Source organism: Dama dama, chromosome 15, assembly GCF_033118175.1.
Source record: "Dama dama isolate Ldn47 chromosome 15, ASM3311817v1, whole genome shotgun sequence".
Taxonomy (NCBI): Eukaryota; Metazoa; Chordata; class Mammalia; order Artiodactyla; family Cervidae; genus Dama; species Dama dama.
This window is the reverse complement of record NC_083695.1, coordinates 30,116,725-30,132,865: the sequence shown is the minus strand read 5'-3', so window position 1 is coordinate 30,132,865 and position 16,141 is coordinate 30,116,725. Positions and strand designations below refer to the sequence as shown.

General features: G+C 41.4%; 1 protein-coding gene across 4 annotated transcripts in view; it reads right to left on the bottom strand.

The window, feature by feature from the left end:
- Positions 1-16,141, bottom strand: part of SGPL1 (sphingosine-1-phosphate lyase 1) — a 56,732-nt gene that overhangs the window by 12,667 nt on the left and 27,924 nt on the right. For 3 of the 4 annotated variants that reach the window (XM_061161734.1, XM_061161733.1, XM_061161735.1), the window contains exons 4-7: positions 13,352-13,419; positions 9,880-10,027; positions 7,432-7,508; positions 5,884-6,012 (exon numbers count right to left, since the gene is read on the bottom strand). In XM_061161734.1, coding sequence (XP_061017717.1) covers positions 5,884-6,012; positions 7,432-7,508; positions 9,880-10,027; positions 13,352-13,419 — 422 coding nt within the window. Of the gene's footprint in view, positions 1-5,883; positions 6,013-7,431; positions 7,509-8,097; positions 8,314-9,879; positions 10,028-13,351; positions 13,420-16,141 lie in introns of those variants that run through there. The other variant, XM_061161736.1, reaches the window with a different exon arrangement.

The window sequence follows — 16,141 nt, the reverse complement described above, 5'->3', positions numbered from 1 at the left end:
AAAGATTCACACAATCTTAGAAAACTTCTCCATTTTATAGGTTAAGATAACTGATCCCTGAGAGACTGGTTCACCCGAAGCCATCCATCTTTTGATAAAAAGTAAAACTTTCTATATTTTCATATTTAGTGTAACCTGATGAGATGAAATGAGAGTGGATGATGGCTGTAATTTCCTAAAGTAATATCCACATATAAGACAAAAATACCATAGGCTACAAAATCCAAGTGGTCAGGAGTTATGTGGCAGATTAAAAAGTCAGTCATTCTGTAATTGAGGAAGCCTGCAGGAAACACGTGGCTATCATCCACACAGTAAGGCGCTGAACTGGAGCACAAGACCCTTGCTTGTAGGCTCCTGCATTTCTCTGCTTACAGCTGAGGTCAGTGCTGCAGATCGCACTGTGTCCTGTGGTCCAGCAGAAAACCTCAGAACATCACATGAGGAACCAAGACAGCTGTGAAGGAAGTCAGCACAGGACCAAGTTCTCAGTGCACTGTTCTCTCACTAAGGTTCAGCAATGACCTAAGCAGAAATATTTCCAAATGCCTAGTCATTCACTTTACATGTCCTATTTTCAGTCAAGTAACAAATCCAATCAGTATCATCATCTGTTAGGCAAACAATGGTGTACTTTGGACTGTAAAAGCAGGAACACCGAAATTCTGCTTCTGATTTTCATTTCTGACCCACATTCTGTGTTCAGATTTTGCTGCTGCTCTATTTCCTCTACCCCCCTGTACCATGCCCCAAAATGGAAATCTAATTCTAAAGTAAGAAGACAGAAGCCTCAGTAACTACTTGACACGTTAGTCAACATATTTCAACACTTTCAAAAACTCTCACCCTGTATATGCTATGTCAGAAAACAAGAGTTTTCTGGGAAATTTTTCTTTTAGATACTCTTTGGACCTGATGGCATTTGTACAAGTCAAGACTTTACTGCAGCAACCAAATTTCTTTCAGTATATAAAGTCACCTCTCACTCATTCTACCTGAGACAAATGAAGCTACAAAAAGGAAAGACAGTTTCAGGTGAAGAATAAAGAATGAGAAGAGCTTAAGACCTTAGCTGGGAACACGTTCCAGACTGCTCAGTCAGCTGGCTTTGTCTTCTTGTTTCCTACCTCTGAACTTTCCTCACCAAAAGGAGATCATCAAGAGAGAGACAGAGACAGATACACAGAAAGGCAGAGACTTAAGAGAGAACTTGAGAAACTCACATAATCCGAGGTAATTAGTTCTCATAAAAGTCTAAGTATCTGAAGAGGCTGGGGATCTGAGATTCTATCTGTCCTTCTCCTGACCCCCGACACAGCACTAAAAAAAGGTCCTAATCAGAGAGGCACAGTTTAATTGTAGCAATACAAGAAAACAGAGTTGGACTGTGGTATTAAGATGGAAGACTGAAACTACTTCACAGATTTTCTCTCCCTCAGTACATGCAAGAATGAAGGAAAAAGCAGTAAAACCCTGCAATAACCACCACCCAACAAGGAGATAATCTAACACAATAAACTTCAAATACTAGTGATGAGAAAACAAAACAAGTTTCTGAATCATGGCAAAGAGTCAAACACAGTTCCAAATCCCTCCTCCAAGATGTGGAAATTGTCCAGGTGAAACAGCAAAATGCTGAGAATTGTCATTAATATTCCCCAAGTCTTCAGAGAAGCAAGTGGCGGGGGTTTCCTTATTGTCAGATGAGTGGGTGAGAGAGACATGGTGGCTGGGAAGAAGCAAGCAGCCCAGGAGAGGGAACACCAGGACCTGCTCTTTAAAGTGACGACTCCAGGGACACAGGACGAGCTAAAGGAATAATCAAAGCCCAAAAAAGAGTATTCTCTTCCAGCTAGGCAGGGTGAACTCTGGTAGGTGACTTTGAATGAAATGGCAGAGATATTCTAATACAGGTGGAACAAAGCTTTACCCAAGCCTTGCCTCTCAGACAAGACCAGACCCGCCATGCATCAGAACAAACAGAATGTCTACAGACAGTCACCAAAACAGGAGCCAAGATGAAAGAAGATGGCATGGTAACTATACAAACACAGAAAAAGAAAAGAAGGTAGCCTGCAAAATAAAGGCCAACTCAGAAGGTAACAACCTAAGGAACAGAAGGAAATTCCTCCTGTTTCTCACTGTAGGACAATATAATAAGAACAGGAATTCAAGAAAACAAGAGCTGAAAGAGTGAACACTGAAATAACAGAATGAGACTGCAGACCTAAAAAAACACAAAGTATCAAAAAGCATGACTGCAGAATTACTATATACATTAGGAACAGCAAGGAACATATTAAACACTGCTGAGAAGCTGAGAACCACTATACTGATTATAGGAAAGATTTTAGGTAAATTTAGTGAATCCAGAGAAGGCAGAGACTGAAAATCCAGTGCTTTGGAGAACTGTGTCCATGTGCTAGTCATACACAGCCAAAAAACACTGAGAGGAAGGCTGGGCACGGGTGGAAATCTGTGAGATCATATTCTCTTAGAAAGCTGAGTATCCTAGGAAAACCATGGTGAAGAGAGGATTCGGGGTAAAGACGCTTTCAAGTATATAACGGTCTCCCATGTAGAAAAAAAATAATCATGGAACTTCTGTTTCCAGCAACATACATTATACATCTTGGGCCACCCTCCTCTATGAAACAGCTAAAAAAGTCTGCTAAAACATTAAAAAGTATTTTTACATCCATCCAGGACTAAGCTAATACAAAGGAACACACTGAACCCTCCAACAAAACAAAGTCAAGAATCATGTAAGCAAAGTGTCAAAGCTGGTTTTAACTCTGAAGGTTACTGCCAACTCCTAGATCAGACTTCAGACTTTCACTTTGAAAAATAAACAGGAAACAAGTTTGGGGCCTGTTCAAGGTAAGGCATGTAAGAGGGCATGGCTGAAAACACTGACTTCACCCACACTCTTAGCAGTGAGAGAAATAAACCCTGCTGGTACAGAAGAGGACAGCAAGAAAAATTGCTTTTCTCAACCCAGATACTCAGGGTAAAGAAAAATAAGGATCTCTCAGGAATGTACGCCAAAATAGCTTGTATTTGAGTATGTGGTCTGAGTTCAGACTACTTCCACAGTACAAAACTATGGGCTGAAAATCGGACTTACACTGGTTCCAATGTGGCAGTACTTCCCAGCAATTCCCCAGTAACTGGCAAAAGTAAACACAAATCTCTGAAAGAATTTAACTTCAACCATCAAAGTTAAGTTTCCAGGAAAACCCGAACTCATAGGGAAAAAAAAATCAAAGATATAAGGATACAAGACAACATAAGTAAAACCAGAACAGAAACATACAAGTAAGGCTCATGGAATTATCAGACATAGAATATAAAATAATTATGTGCAATATATTTAAATAAAACATAAGCCAAGGAAAGGGACTACAAAGAACCAAACAAATTAAAAAAAAAAAAAAACAACAGAATTCTCAAGAATGCAAAACACAGTAAATGAAATTAGAAACCCAATGGAAGAACTAATGAGTAGAACAGTTAAAGAGGGAATTAATAACTCCCCTGCATGTATCACCCAGCTCCAACATTTCTTAACTCACAGCCCATCTTCCTCTACCAGCAACTGCCCCAGCCATTGTTGCTATCGAGGATATCGGTTGTTCTAATAGTTACACCCTCACAGGTTATGTTTCGGGGACTGCTTTTCAATATGAACAGAGGTGTGTTAGCCTTTCTCACTCTATCTTTCATGTCTCTTAACTTTCTATTCATCTCTCTGGGTTTTATTCTGGTTAACTGTCTTTGTTCCATAAATTTTACTTTTAGGAACCAGGAAAATATTTTCAGTCAGTTCAGTTCAGTTCAGTTCAGTCGCTCAGTCGTGTCCAACTCTGTGACCCCATGAATCGCAGCAGGCCAGGCCTCCCTATCCATCACCAACTCCCGGAGTTCACGCAAGCTCATGCCCATCGAGTCGGTGATGCCATCCAGCCATCTCCTCCTCTGTCGTCCCCCCTTCTGCTCCTGCCCCCAATCCCTCCCAGCATCAGGGTCTTTTCTAATTAGTCAACTCTTCGCATGAGGTGGCCAAAGTACTGGAGTTTCAGCTTCAGCATCAGTCCTTCCAATGAAAATATTTTACATGGTTATAAATGAACTAGGGTTCCTTGAACTAGGGCTGATTCTGGATCTGGAGCACGAAATGTAAAAGATATTTTCACCAAATAAAAATATTTTGTCCAAAAAAAAAAAGGGGAGGAGAGAAAGGAAGCTTCCAGAAACTACTTTGAGTCATGCAAAAAGATACAGGAGTCAAAATTAAGAAGCTCCCACTGGCAAAAACTGGAGTAATGTGAGCATCAATCTGAGTGACAGCTATAGCAGATTGAAGCATACACAGTCTCCTACAATTTATCCACCCCACCACTGACAGATATTTGAATTATTTCCAGTATTTAACTATCATGAACAACGTTGCTATGAATATACATCTATCCTGATATACAAATGTACTAGTTTCCCTAGAATATATCCCGAGAAGTGGAATTTCAGGGTCATAAAATACTGATATTTTCAACTTTACTAGATAAACCACAAACTGGTTTTGTGGTTGTTTAACCTGTACTCTCTTAAAAGTTCATGAAGAGTCTAATGGCACAGAATACCCAGGTACTGTAAGAATACTAGCATCTGTGTCACCCCATCCATCTAAATGCCATAAGGGAACCCACTGCTAGATTATGGTTGATTCAGTTTTTAACAATTTAAGATTTTTTTTTTTTTTTTTGGAAAAATGAGTGTCTGGAATACCACTTTTATAAGCTACTGAATATCTGAACATGTTGACTTTTCATGGTGCCAACTTAAAAGTAAAACCCAATGCTGCTTATTGGGGGGGGAAAGGTAACTATAAAATGTTCTCGTCTTGGGATGGGCCCTTTAGTAATTTAATTTGCAGACTTTATGATGATTACAGAAGTTATGACAGGATCAGCACCTAGAGGTTACCATTATAGTACCCTGGGTTAACTCTATCTTGCATAAGCTGAAATTTAGTTTTTTCTAGAGAAGGCAACACCAGTCTGTAGTAACAAATCTCAATAGAAGTTCATCAATCACAGTTTAGGAAAACTAACAAACATCTACTAGTTGAGAGAAGGAATCCTCATGTGTATCTTTAAATACAATGACACTCTCTTTAATCCTAAACCAACTAAGATTTGATTTATGGCAAAACAATATCCAGCTCAAGCAAAACAAGTATATCAAAAAATGATGAGATGTTTTGACAAAATTATACAGCAAGGAGATCCAACCAATCAATCCTAAAGGAAATCAACCCTGAATATTCATTGGAAGGACTGATGCTGAAGCTCCAATATTTTGGCCACCTGATGCGAAGAGCCGACTCATTGGAAAAGACCCTTATGCTAGGAAAAATTAAGGGCGAGAGAAGGGGACAATAGGGGATGACATGGTTGGATGGCATCACCGACTCAATGGACATGAGTTTGAGCAAGCTCTGGGAGTTGGTGAAGGACAGGGAAGCCTGGTATGCTGCAGTCCATGGGGTCACAAAGAGCCAGACATGACTGAGCGTCTGAACAACAAAGTGGTTAGGTATGTGGGTGGAAGAAAGAGACGGAGGGAGAGAAAGAAGAGACAGGAGAACTATCCTGATGATACAAGTTTAAAGGTTTTCAAAATAAAAAACTGAAGAGAAAAAAAATCTAGAAGGTATTTACTAAAATGCTGATGAGACACTAATTACAAAATTGCAAGTAATCTTTAAAAATTTCTGTTCAGCTGGATCTTCCTACAATAATCATGTGTTACTTATGTATTTAATAAACTTCATTTTATGCTAAAAAAAAGTCATATTATAGAATGTCATTTGCATATACTTACACATCCACAGGAATCTGGTCCCCCACTGAATAGGGAACAAGCCATCCTCACAATCTCTGCCTCTATCTTCCGGAGTCCGGGGAAGATATCTGGATGCAGTGGATTACTCCATGCAAAATCTCCATAAGCCTATGGAGAAATGCAAGCACATGTGGAGATGCTTACATCATACAGGACAAAGAATCAGGCAAACCATGTTAGATACAACAGGAACTTGGAAAATAGAAGATATGTCCTCCAGTCTAAAGAAGACCAAAATGTTGTAGTGGAAGAGACAGGCATAAAAATTATTTTACAAAGGGGTAACAGAGGAAGTATAAATGTGGTTAAAAAAAAAAAAAAAATGTGGTTAAAAGCACTGACTAAAACACCCAACAGACCCAGTTTGAAATCTTAGCTTTATCTGTTACTTCTAGCTGTGTAATCTTAGGTAAATAACCTCACTGAGGCTGTTTCCCCATATGTTAAAGAGGATAATCACAGTACACAGCTGATGGGGTCCTAGCCATAAGTAAGAGAACACATGCAAAGCACTTAGTCAAGTGTGTGGCACAACTATTTTCAGTGTGATACCAGATGCATATGTGTACATGAAGGTAAGGGGCCTCAAAGAGGGAGTAGCGAACATTCTGAGTGGTCTGGTGGTGTCTGTTGAGTGGAACCTTGAGCAGTGAATAGGAATTCATCATTAAGAACAGGTAGCAAGAACGAGGGAAAGGAAAACAACAAAGGAGAAGGTACTCAGTAAACAGAAAAAGCAGGAGTTAGTGTTCATGTGGGAAAATAACAGGAATGGTTGAAAAAAATTGGTGGGATCTGGCTCACGAAGGGACTGGTATTTTTGGTTGCGTAAGCAGCTTAGGATTTGCTCTGTAGACAATGGGAAGTCACTGAAAGATTGTTAAGCACAGAAGTATGGTCAGGGTATTATGTCAAAATACAGCTGAGTAAAACATGTAGTATGTAGTAAGGTATGCACAGTTTCATAGTTCTAATAATCAAACACAAAGACCTTAGAAAGCAACAGTCCAATGCCAATTTTGTATGACAAAGTGAGATTGAAAAAATAAATCTGATTAGAAATGGAAGAAGCTAAAGCAATTCTAAAGTCAACAAAAAAATATGAGAATTATATGAATTATAACTGAGACCACTGCTCATTTTCAGATTCTGTGATTTGAGACTCAAGGGGTACAGGAAATCATGACCAAGTTTCCATCCCTTATCTCTTCTGATCCAATAAAATATATCTTATCATTAATAATGGCAAATGACAGACTACCTTCCCTAGCAATCTGCTTTCTACACAAGGTGTCTATTAAGCCTGGAGACATAAGTAACATCTTACTCTTTTAAAGACTGAAGATGTCTTGGACAATGTTATGCATATTTGTCTATGTTTGGGTAAGAGACACTGAACCTCTTTAGTTTTAACAATAAACTTTCCTTAAGTAATTTTTTTTTAATTACAAGAATAAAGAGAAAAAGATGTGATCATCTAAACCAGCAGAGCCGCACACTCCTTTCAAGGACTAGGCACTTGCTCACCTTCACGAGGAGGTTGGTGAGCTCCTCCTCGCCGCTATACACTGCTCCGGAGGCTTTCCCCTCTTGCCACAAGACATCTGCAAAGAAAGGGCAAACCACTGGATCAGTAAGCAGGAGCCTCTGGGGAGACAGGTTCTAAAGAAGAAACAGGAAAAAAAAAAAACAAAAAGAAGAAGAAGAAACAGGGAGAAACTCTTCTGCGTACAAAAGAGTTGGAGTGGAAACTCCAAGGCATCCTTACATTAAATCAAGAAAAAGAGCTTCAGTAGAGTGTCACAGCAAAATAAAGATGAAAGGTCAACCACTACCATCAACAACAGTGTGAAAAAGGTAGCAATAGCATCTAGGTACAATAAAGAGAGTCCACTAGTAATGTCATCATCCCCGGCTGGCTTCTAACAGCAGAACCACCTCCTCTATCTGCACTTGTTTTCTGTTCTCTGTATGGCTCCGCTTGACATTTTTCTGCAGTGGCTTCCACCTTCTCTCCCTTTCTAGCCAGTCAAACGAAGTGTGGAAACTGCTATGAGCAGAGTTAGCAGAAAAGAGTAAGGCAAAATGCAAAATTTCAGCACAATTATCACCAGAGCCAGAGTCAGGGAACTGAATCTCTGACTGAACAAACCATGGTGAGATGTGAGCCATGAGCATCGTCCTCAGACAAACCTGGAAACCCATACAGAGTTAGCCACCTGCTTCCAGCAACATCTGCCTCCACACTCAGCGTCAGGAACACCACCAACACTGGGAGAAGGATCAGAGGAAAGGTTCCTGACCAGGATGTAAGGTACGACCTTCCACTTTTCTCTGAGGTGCTCCCCCAGAGACACTCCACAATACCAACAAATCCATTCATGTGGGGGTCTCGGGTCCTTTAAGACAACATGCCTGTGCCCTGTTGAAAGTGGCTAGTGAGAATTACAGAAGCACTCAAACTGAAAACTGCTGCCGTGCTTCTAACAAAGCCAAGGTCTGCGGCTCCAGTGAGAGCAGAAGACTGAGCAGTGACTATCCAGACAAACCCTCATTCTCACGTGACCTGCCAGCTCTGGCGTGTGGCCAAGCTGACTTTGTCCTCAGAGAGACTGGTCTGTGACAGGCACGTCTTCAGACCAGAGGTCACCTTCATTTCAAAAGCAGGGTGTGTGCTTTCATTTCCTGTTCTTTTACTGGAGCTGCAGAGCAATGGCGATGGACAGCGACTTAGACATGGAAGGGAAGCAGATATGAGGCAGCCAACCCAGCACTCATAATCATAGAGATCGTTAATCTACAGGTCTCAGAATGCTAATCCCTGTTTTATATCAAGTATAAATCCTGGACTGTATCTAGTTTTGTATCATCTGATCAAAAATATCATCAAAAATTCAACACATGTCAATTAGAACTTTTAAAATACAGTATGGTACCCTGGATCCTAGAACAGGAGAAAGGACATTATAGAAACCCTGGTGAAATAGGAATAGAATCTGTGGTTTAGGTAACAGCACTGTACCAATGTTAATTTTCTTTTAGTTTTAACAAATGTACCCAGCTTATTTTAGATGTTAACATCAGGAGAAGCTGAATGAGGGGTTTGTGGGAAATCTCTGTATTATCTTTGCAAACTTTCTATAAATCTAAAAAATTATGCCAAATGAAAAAGCCTATGTTTAAGTTATTTGTAATATAATCCTAATTTGTAACAAACATGTTTGCATTAATAGTAGTTAACATTTATTGACATTTATTGAGTACCTATTATAAGCCTGGTGCTATATGCTTATATGTATGATCTCATTTAATCTCTACAATTATCCTTTCAGATAAGTACTACTATTATTATCCTCATTGTAGAGAGACAGATACAGAGGCATAGAGAAGTGAAGTAACTTACCTGAGGTCATTCTGTTAAGTGGCTGAACCAGATGTGAGTCAGGGCTGAGTCCATGGGCTGTACTCTTAACACTAGGCTGCTAAGTGCATTTATCCGTCCTACATGCATACATGTACATGTATGGGCTTATTACACAAAATACCATTAACATTTTGAGATATATATATATATATATATATCTCATCTGTGTTTGTCTTTTGAGGATGAAATTACACTGACTTGTTATTTCTTCTGTGCCTCTAGACAGATTCCATAATTTCTAAAATGAATCTCTATTTCAGTCTTATCACATATTTTGTCTTTCCAAAAGACAAATCTATTTTATTCAGGCTTAGAAAAGAAAATGGAACCAAGTTCCATCTTCTCTGAGATCTGCTTGCTTTATAAGGTGAAGAGTGAATCTAAATATAATTTTTAAAAGATGAAATTCAGCCTTTGAGACAGGAGGTGGGCCCTCCTGATCACAGAAGCACCAGGGATGAACTCTACTTAACCTCTATAAACATCCAATGATGAGCAAGTGACCAGCCACATTAAGGCAGTAGGGAGCATGTCTTTGCTGAGAATCGTACCCTTAGAGCTGTATTCTTTGAGCTTCTCTAGAACTGCAGCCGGGCTCAGACCTTGAGAGGGCAGGGCTTTCACGTAATCTTGGTCCACCTTCAGGAATGACATGTTCTTGCTAATATCTTCCTTGGTCTTGTTCAACTTATCTTGGATCTCCAAAGGTAAGGAAGACAAAGTTAACAGGGAGACAGGAGAATACAGTACTGAGAATGAAGAACCAGTTACATCACCAAACCAACTGCTTGATGCCGGGCACTGCACAAGTGCTTGAGAGCAAGGACGGTACTTTTTCTTAAAGAGATATGCTGACATTTCGACCCTTCAGCTGTTACCTCACCTGGGCAGCAGTCTCTTAGAAGTCTGAAAAGTCAATTTTCTCTCCAAAGGTCAGAGATACACTCAGTTCCCCACCCCACCCCATCCCTTTCCCTTGTCATGTTGTGATCACCAACGCTTTGCTTGGTGTGCATCTGCTGAAGTCAGCACTTCTCTGGGCACCAGTCGGACCTTGTTCGTGCCTTGGCAGCAGCTACAATGTACGCACCGAAGAAGCCAAGGCAGAACCACAGACGGCAGCCAGAAAGCAGACCAAGCAGCAGTGAAACAGATTCCCGTGCTCAAGCAAGTGATGGGCTCCCTCACCAGGCACGCCCAAGGACCCACCAGGAACTGGAGGCCCTGCAAGAATCCCCACCCAGAAGAGTAAGGAAGACACACCGGGAAGAGCCAGGGAGGCTGCCCCTGTCTCCTCAGGCTGACAGCTCGCCCTGCCCACTCTCCAGTGCTAGGAGGCGCTAAGGTCCTTTCTGCCACATAACTTATCAACTATGGTTATTTCACTTCCATCCTCTTCAGACATGTTCTTTCATTCCTTCACTTAGTAAACACTTGTTGAACTATGCAACAGGGATACACAGGGGAAAAACAAACTTAGGCAGTACACAGCTTAGGTGGGGTGGGACTAAGTCCTGTCCTGAAGCTTATCTTTAAGCATCACAGTCAGAAAATAAAGGTCATGAAAAGTGCTAGGGTTAGGGGCGAGGGGAGGAACAGAGCAGACAGGAAGAATACAGCAGAGGCTGCTATTTGTAATGAGACAGTCTTGGTTTGTAGATTTAGGGAAGAGTGGCTATACATTATGATTTGTGTGTTACAGTGACATGGTTTCAGCAATATGTCTGTTAAAGTTTTATGTCTTATTCCAAACATTTAGGTTGTCTCATCTCTAGCAGTGGATGATTAGAATCCAAGATGGTCTTCTTAGATGTGGCCCTCAATAAAACCACAGGGAAAGCCACTCCTTTAGAACATGTCTGCAACAGTCTATCAGGCAGGCACTAGCAGGAAGAACAGGGCACACTCCTGGACAATGCCAGGGCAGCATGTGATGGACATGAAGCTATTTTTTAGATTTAAATAAAGAACTGTGCTGCACAAGTGTAACCAGAACTATGAAAGCTGGGCTTCCATGCACAGATGATGCTACTGTAATAAAACAGACAAAAATGACCATCAGAGACATATCAGAAAGCACAGCAAGCACTTCCTCACATCACCTCATCAATTCTTGCCTCAGAAGCTCCACTGCATTTTAATTTCTTCACAGCATTTATCTCAAAGGGAAATTCATATGTGTTTGCTTCCTTATTCATTTTCTGTCTTTCCTTAGTACTGAAATGTAGATTCCATGTGGGAAGGGCGTGGCCTCCCAAGTGGTCCTGCACTATGTCCCCAGCACCCGGAATGGTACCTAACGCATGAGGGAGGGACACACACACTCGCTCAGAACAAGTAACTTTCGAATCTGCACCTCAAACTCTGCATCTGAAAGGTGAAAGGTGATTATACATTTTCTAAGTACCCTCCAATGCTGTTGTATTTACCGAATAATATAATTGAATAGTATCTTCCAATGCTGATGTATAAATTTAATGGGTTCTGGAACCCCAACATTCATTTGTTATCAAAATTAGAAATGGAAGGAGCAAAGTGTAATGAATAAGGGCAGGGAAAAAATACAGGAAATGATAAGGGGAAACACTCTTATCCCTTGTAATCAGCCTATCCTCGGTATCCTTCCTCTCCCCTGCTCTTTGTTCTCTAAGGACTACAGTAGACTAATTTTAGGGCTTAATATGATTAAGGGTCAAATAAAAGCCCTCATTTCTCTCCTTCACCAGCCGTTATTACTTCCACTTTCCCACAGGAAATGAACCTAAAAATACAAAGTTCTGGGAGAGTTCACACAGTGGTCTGAACGGACATCAGTCAAAGGCTGGAAGTAACTGCCATCTTTTCTGATTTGGCCAGGAAAGGGGGAAAGGAACTGAAAGCCAAAAATGAAAGAAAGCTTGCAGGAAAGCTGAGGGGGAGGGTGGGAAGCAGGGGAGGTGAAGCCATCAGGGCCTGTGCCCTCGTTAGAGCCCGCAGTGGGGCCTGCCCTGTTTGTCTTCACCTGTGATAAAGAACCGGGGGGAAGGTAGAAGCGACTGGCTCATCCTGAGCGTGGGTGAGGTCAGAGAGGAGCCAGTGAAGGGAACGGACTAGACTATAGATATGAACAAAGAGCAAGAGAACAGCTCTGCCCTCTAGGTTTCTGAACCTGGGATCAGCAAACTACAGGCCTAATCAAACTACAGGCCGAGTGTGGACTGTGGCTATGAAGAGATTCTTGCTGCAACACAGGCCCACTCCTCCACCCACTGTTCTATTGCTGCTTTCCCTCCACAGGGACAGAGCTGAAAATGCTTCACATCCAGCCCGTTACAGAGAAAGCCTGCCAACCCTGAACCATGTAAGCACTCAATCCCTGCTAAGAATCTAAATTCAGCTCAGCCAAATATTGCTCCGCTTCCCTCGCAGCTCAGTTGGTAAAGCATCTGCCTGCAGTGCAGGAGACCCGGGTTCGATTCCTGGGTCGGGAAGATCCCCTGGAGAAGGAACTGGCAACCCACTCCAGCATTCTTGCCTAAAGAATCCCCATGGACAGAGGAGCCTGGCAGGCTATACAGTCCATGGCATCGCAAAAGTTGGACACGACTCAGCGCCTAAACCGCCACCACCAAATATTTTTCCAAAGTTTCCTGTCACTTCTGTCAGGTTGTCTAATTTCAAATTTTTCCTGAACAGACATCTCCTTTCTCCTCTGGTCAAATATGGTGGAGAAAGAGTGATGTCTCGCTTCTCAGTCATGGCACTTCTGGCGTTCTGAGTCTGACAGGTCTCCACTGCGTGGCCTGCCCTGCACCCTGGAGGATGTTTAGCAGCATCCCTCACCCCGTCCATTCAATGCCCAGAGCACCCACCTCCTCTTCTGATATCCAAAAATATCTCCAGACATGGTCAAACGTTTCTTGGAGGTGGGGGACAAAACGCACCCATCCCCCTTGAACTCCTAGCTTTAGTAATTAGAAAGAAAGAGGTGTGATGATCATGGGAGAGGGAAGCAGTAGGGAAAAGTGAAATGACTCTGCCTACCTGACGACCAATGATAGGCATCTTCCGGATAAGCTTAAAACATCTCTTCTTAAACCTTGACCATAAACCTAAAAGAAACAAATGGTTCTGTTGAAATTCCCATGGATTATGACCTGACAGTCATAATGTATGAACTATTCAATATTCAGCATGTTCTCTGTAATCACACTTGCCTTCAGATTACAAAGGTAGTTTCTTTAAAAAAAACTTTTAATTTTTGAACAAGTAATATATTACAACATGGTTCAAAAAAATAAACACACACACACACTCTCATCTATCCCCCAGACCCTCATCCTACCCCCAGGTTAATACTACTACCACTAGTTTCTAGATACCCTTCTAGAGTTTCTGTATGCATACACAAGCAAGAGTGAAGACACGTTCTTGTCTGTCTCTTTTACACAATGGGTAGCACACTCCAGCACTGCACTAGACCTGTTCTACTCAGCAGCAGTCTTTTAAAGACCAGTGCTCCCTAATGCATTCTTACAACTGTAGAGTATTCCATTAGACGGACGTACCTTGGTTTATTTAACCTGCCCTTTCCTGATGGAAACTTAGGTTGTTTCTGATGTCTGTTACAAACCACGCTGAAATGCTTAGCCTTGTAACACATGCTGTACTGCATAATGAGAACGTACCTACAGGTAAGTTCCCAGAAACAGAACTGCTGGCCCAAGTGTACTGCGGAGTTCCTCACCTTCCCAAGGTTTCTAGGTGCCCAACATTTCTCTCCCCTGCCTCAAAACAAATGACCAACCCACGCATCTTCTCAGAATCTGTGCTCTAGTCTCTCATTCAACACATATCCCAACAACATTTTCTGGACCTAAAAAGGCTTTCAGATATCATGGACACAAATCAGACATTCTGTTGGGCAGTACATAGGACAAATCTCAAATTCTGATCCTGTAAATTACAATTATTATAAATACATGGCATCTAAACACACAGTCATGCCTTTTAATGAATTCACATTCAGTATCTCAACTGACTCCAACAGCAAGATTTTGAGGCCAGCATAGAAGGCACTACCTACTATCCAAGGGCAGCTGAGGATCAAAGCATTAATAACTTGCTCAAGACCAAGGATCATATCAGTGATGGGGCAAGGATTTAACTGAAATCTGTTTTTCTCGTCCTAGACTCCCAGGACTGTATACTGCTTCACATGCACAACAGAATTTTCAGTTACCCCAAATGAGTTTCAAAGGAATCTAGACCTAAGCTTTCTGTAAGTCATGAACTGAATGAACTTTGCCGCTGTCCTAGGAGATCTGGGTATTCCAATTTCCTTGCCCAGAAGTAGCTTTCAACAGCCAAAGAAGGTGTCTTCACCATCTACGGGTATTTATTAAATGATGCTATGCATCTTTACTAGTAGTTTTTGCCTAGGTTGCATCCCTAAGGGCCTAGCACTGAGGTTAACACTCTGTAAATGTCTGGGACAAAACCAGGTATCTAAGACACAGGCTGACTAAGACAAATGGCTGAAATCAGTTACTTTTTGCTTAGAGTATTTCCTTTCAGTCCTGAAATCTCACGGTACACAGAATATTGTATTCTCTTCTCATTTACAGTATTTCTACATTATTAAAAATTCTTCCAAAGTGTATTTTTAAATGTCACCACAACAAGCCATCAAACGAGCAGCATTTAGTGTTAGATGGTTCAGCTGCTTGTTATTTGATTATTTCTAACAGTGTTAAAGCTGTAAAGATTCAACACTATTCCCTATTTTAATGGATAAAACAATTAATTAATGAGGTAGAAAGAAATCTAAAAATCAGCAAGCTGAATCAGGTGTCTGAAAGTACATTAATGTGACTGGGTGGAGAAGAACACATAATTTTGTGAAATCTGTGAGATAACAGGGTACAGAGTAAAAAGAACAGAATACAGACCAGAGACAGGGAAATTAAGAATGAAAAGACCATGTGGTCAAGACCTAAAAAGATTATCTCCAAAGTAAAAGTCAAGAATTGGGGGAGTGGGACTAACAGAAGGTACACTACCATGTACAGAACAGGTAACTAATGAGAACCGACTGTGTAGCTCAGGGAACTCCAACACAGTGCTCTGTGTGACCTGAATGGGAAGGAGATCAAAACAAGCGTGTACACGGACAGCTGATTCACTTTGCTGGGCAGCGGCAAGTGACACAACATTGTAAAGCAACCACACTGCGATGAGTTGATTTCTTTAAAAAGTAGAAGTCCCCAGAGGTGCAGAAAGAAAAGTAACGAGAAAGTTCTAAGGTAATAAAATAGGAAATGCCAGTGTAAGAACAACAATGCACGCCTCTTTTTAGTTTACAAATCCCTTTCACACCAGTGATGCCACTCAAGCCTCACAGCACTCTCTGACTGGGTAAAGCAGTATGAGTGTGCCCATTTCACTGCGAGGAAACCCTAACAGGTTCAAGGGCACTGCCCAAGGTGCCATGGCTAGAAACCTCCTCCCACCACAGAACTCTGATTTCTACTGATGAACTACAGACAATCCCACAGGTAAAACCAACATCAATGAGGAAGGATGTAAGCTGAAAATCACAGAGGAGAAGTAAAAAATAGATCACGCCTTAGAAGACTGCCAACCCTGCCCTACGCTCCTGCCGAGTCCAGTTCTTATCTACCTGTGTCCATCCTGTGTTCCACAATTACCCTCTCTCCCTCAGAAGGGTACCCAGAATTTGAAGATCAGCAAAATTTATCACTAGTCGGACTTTAGACTCCTCTAGGGCAATATACCAAAAGGAACTCGATGCTCACTAATATACAGAATACT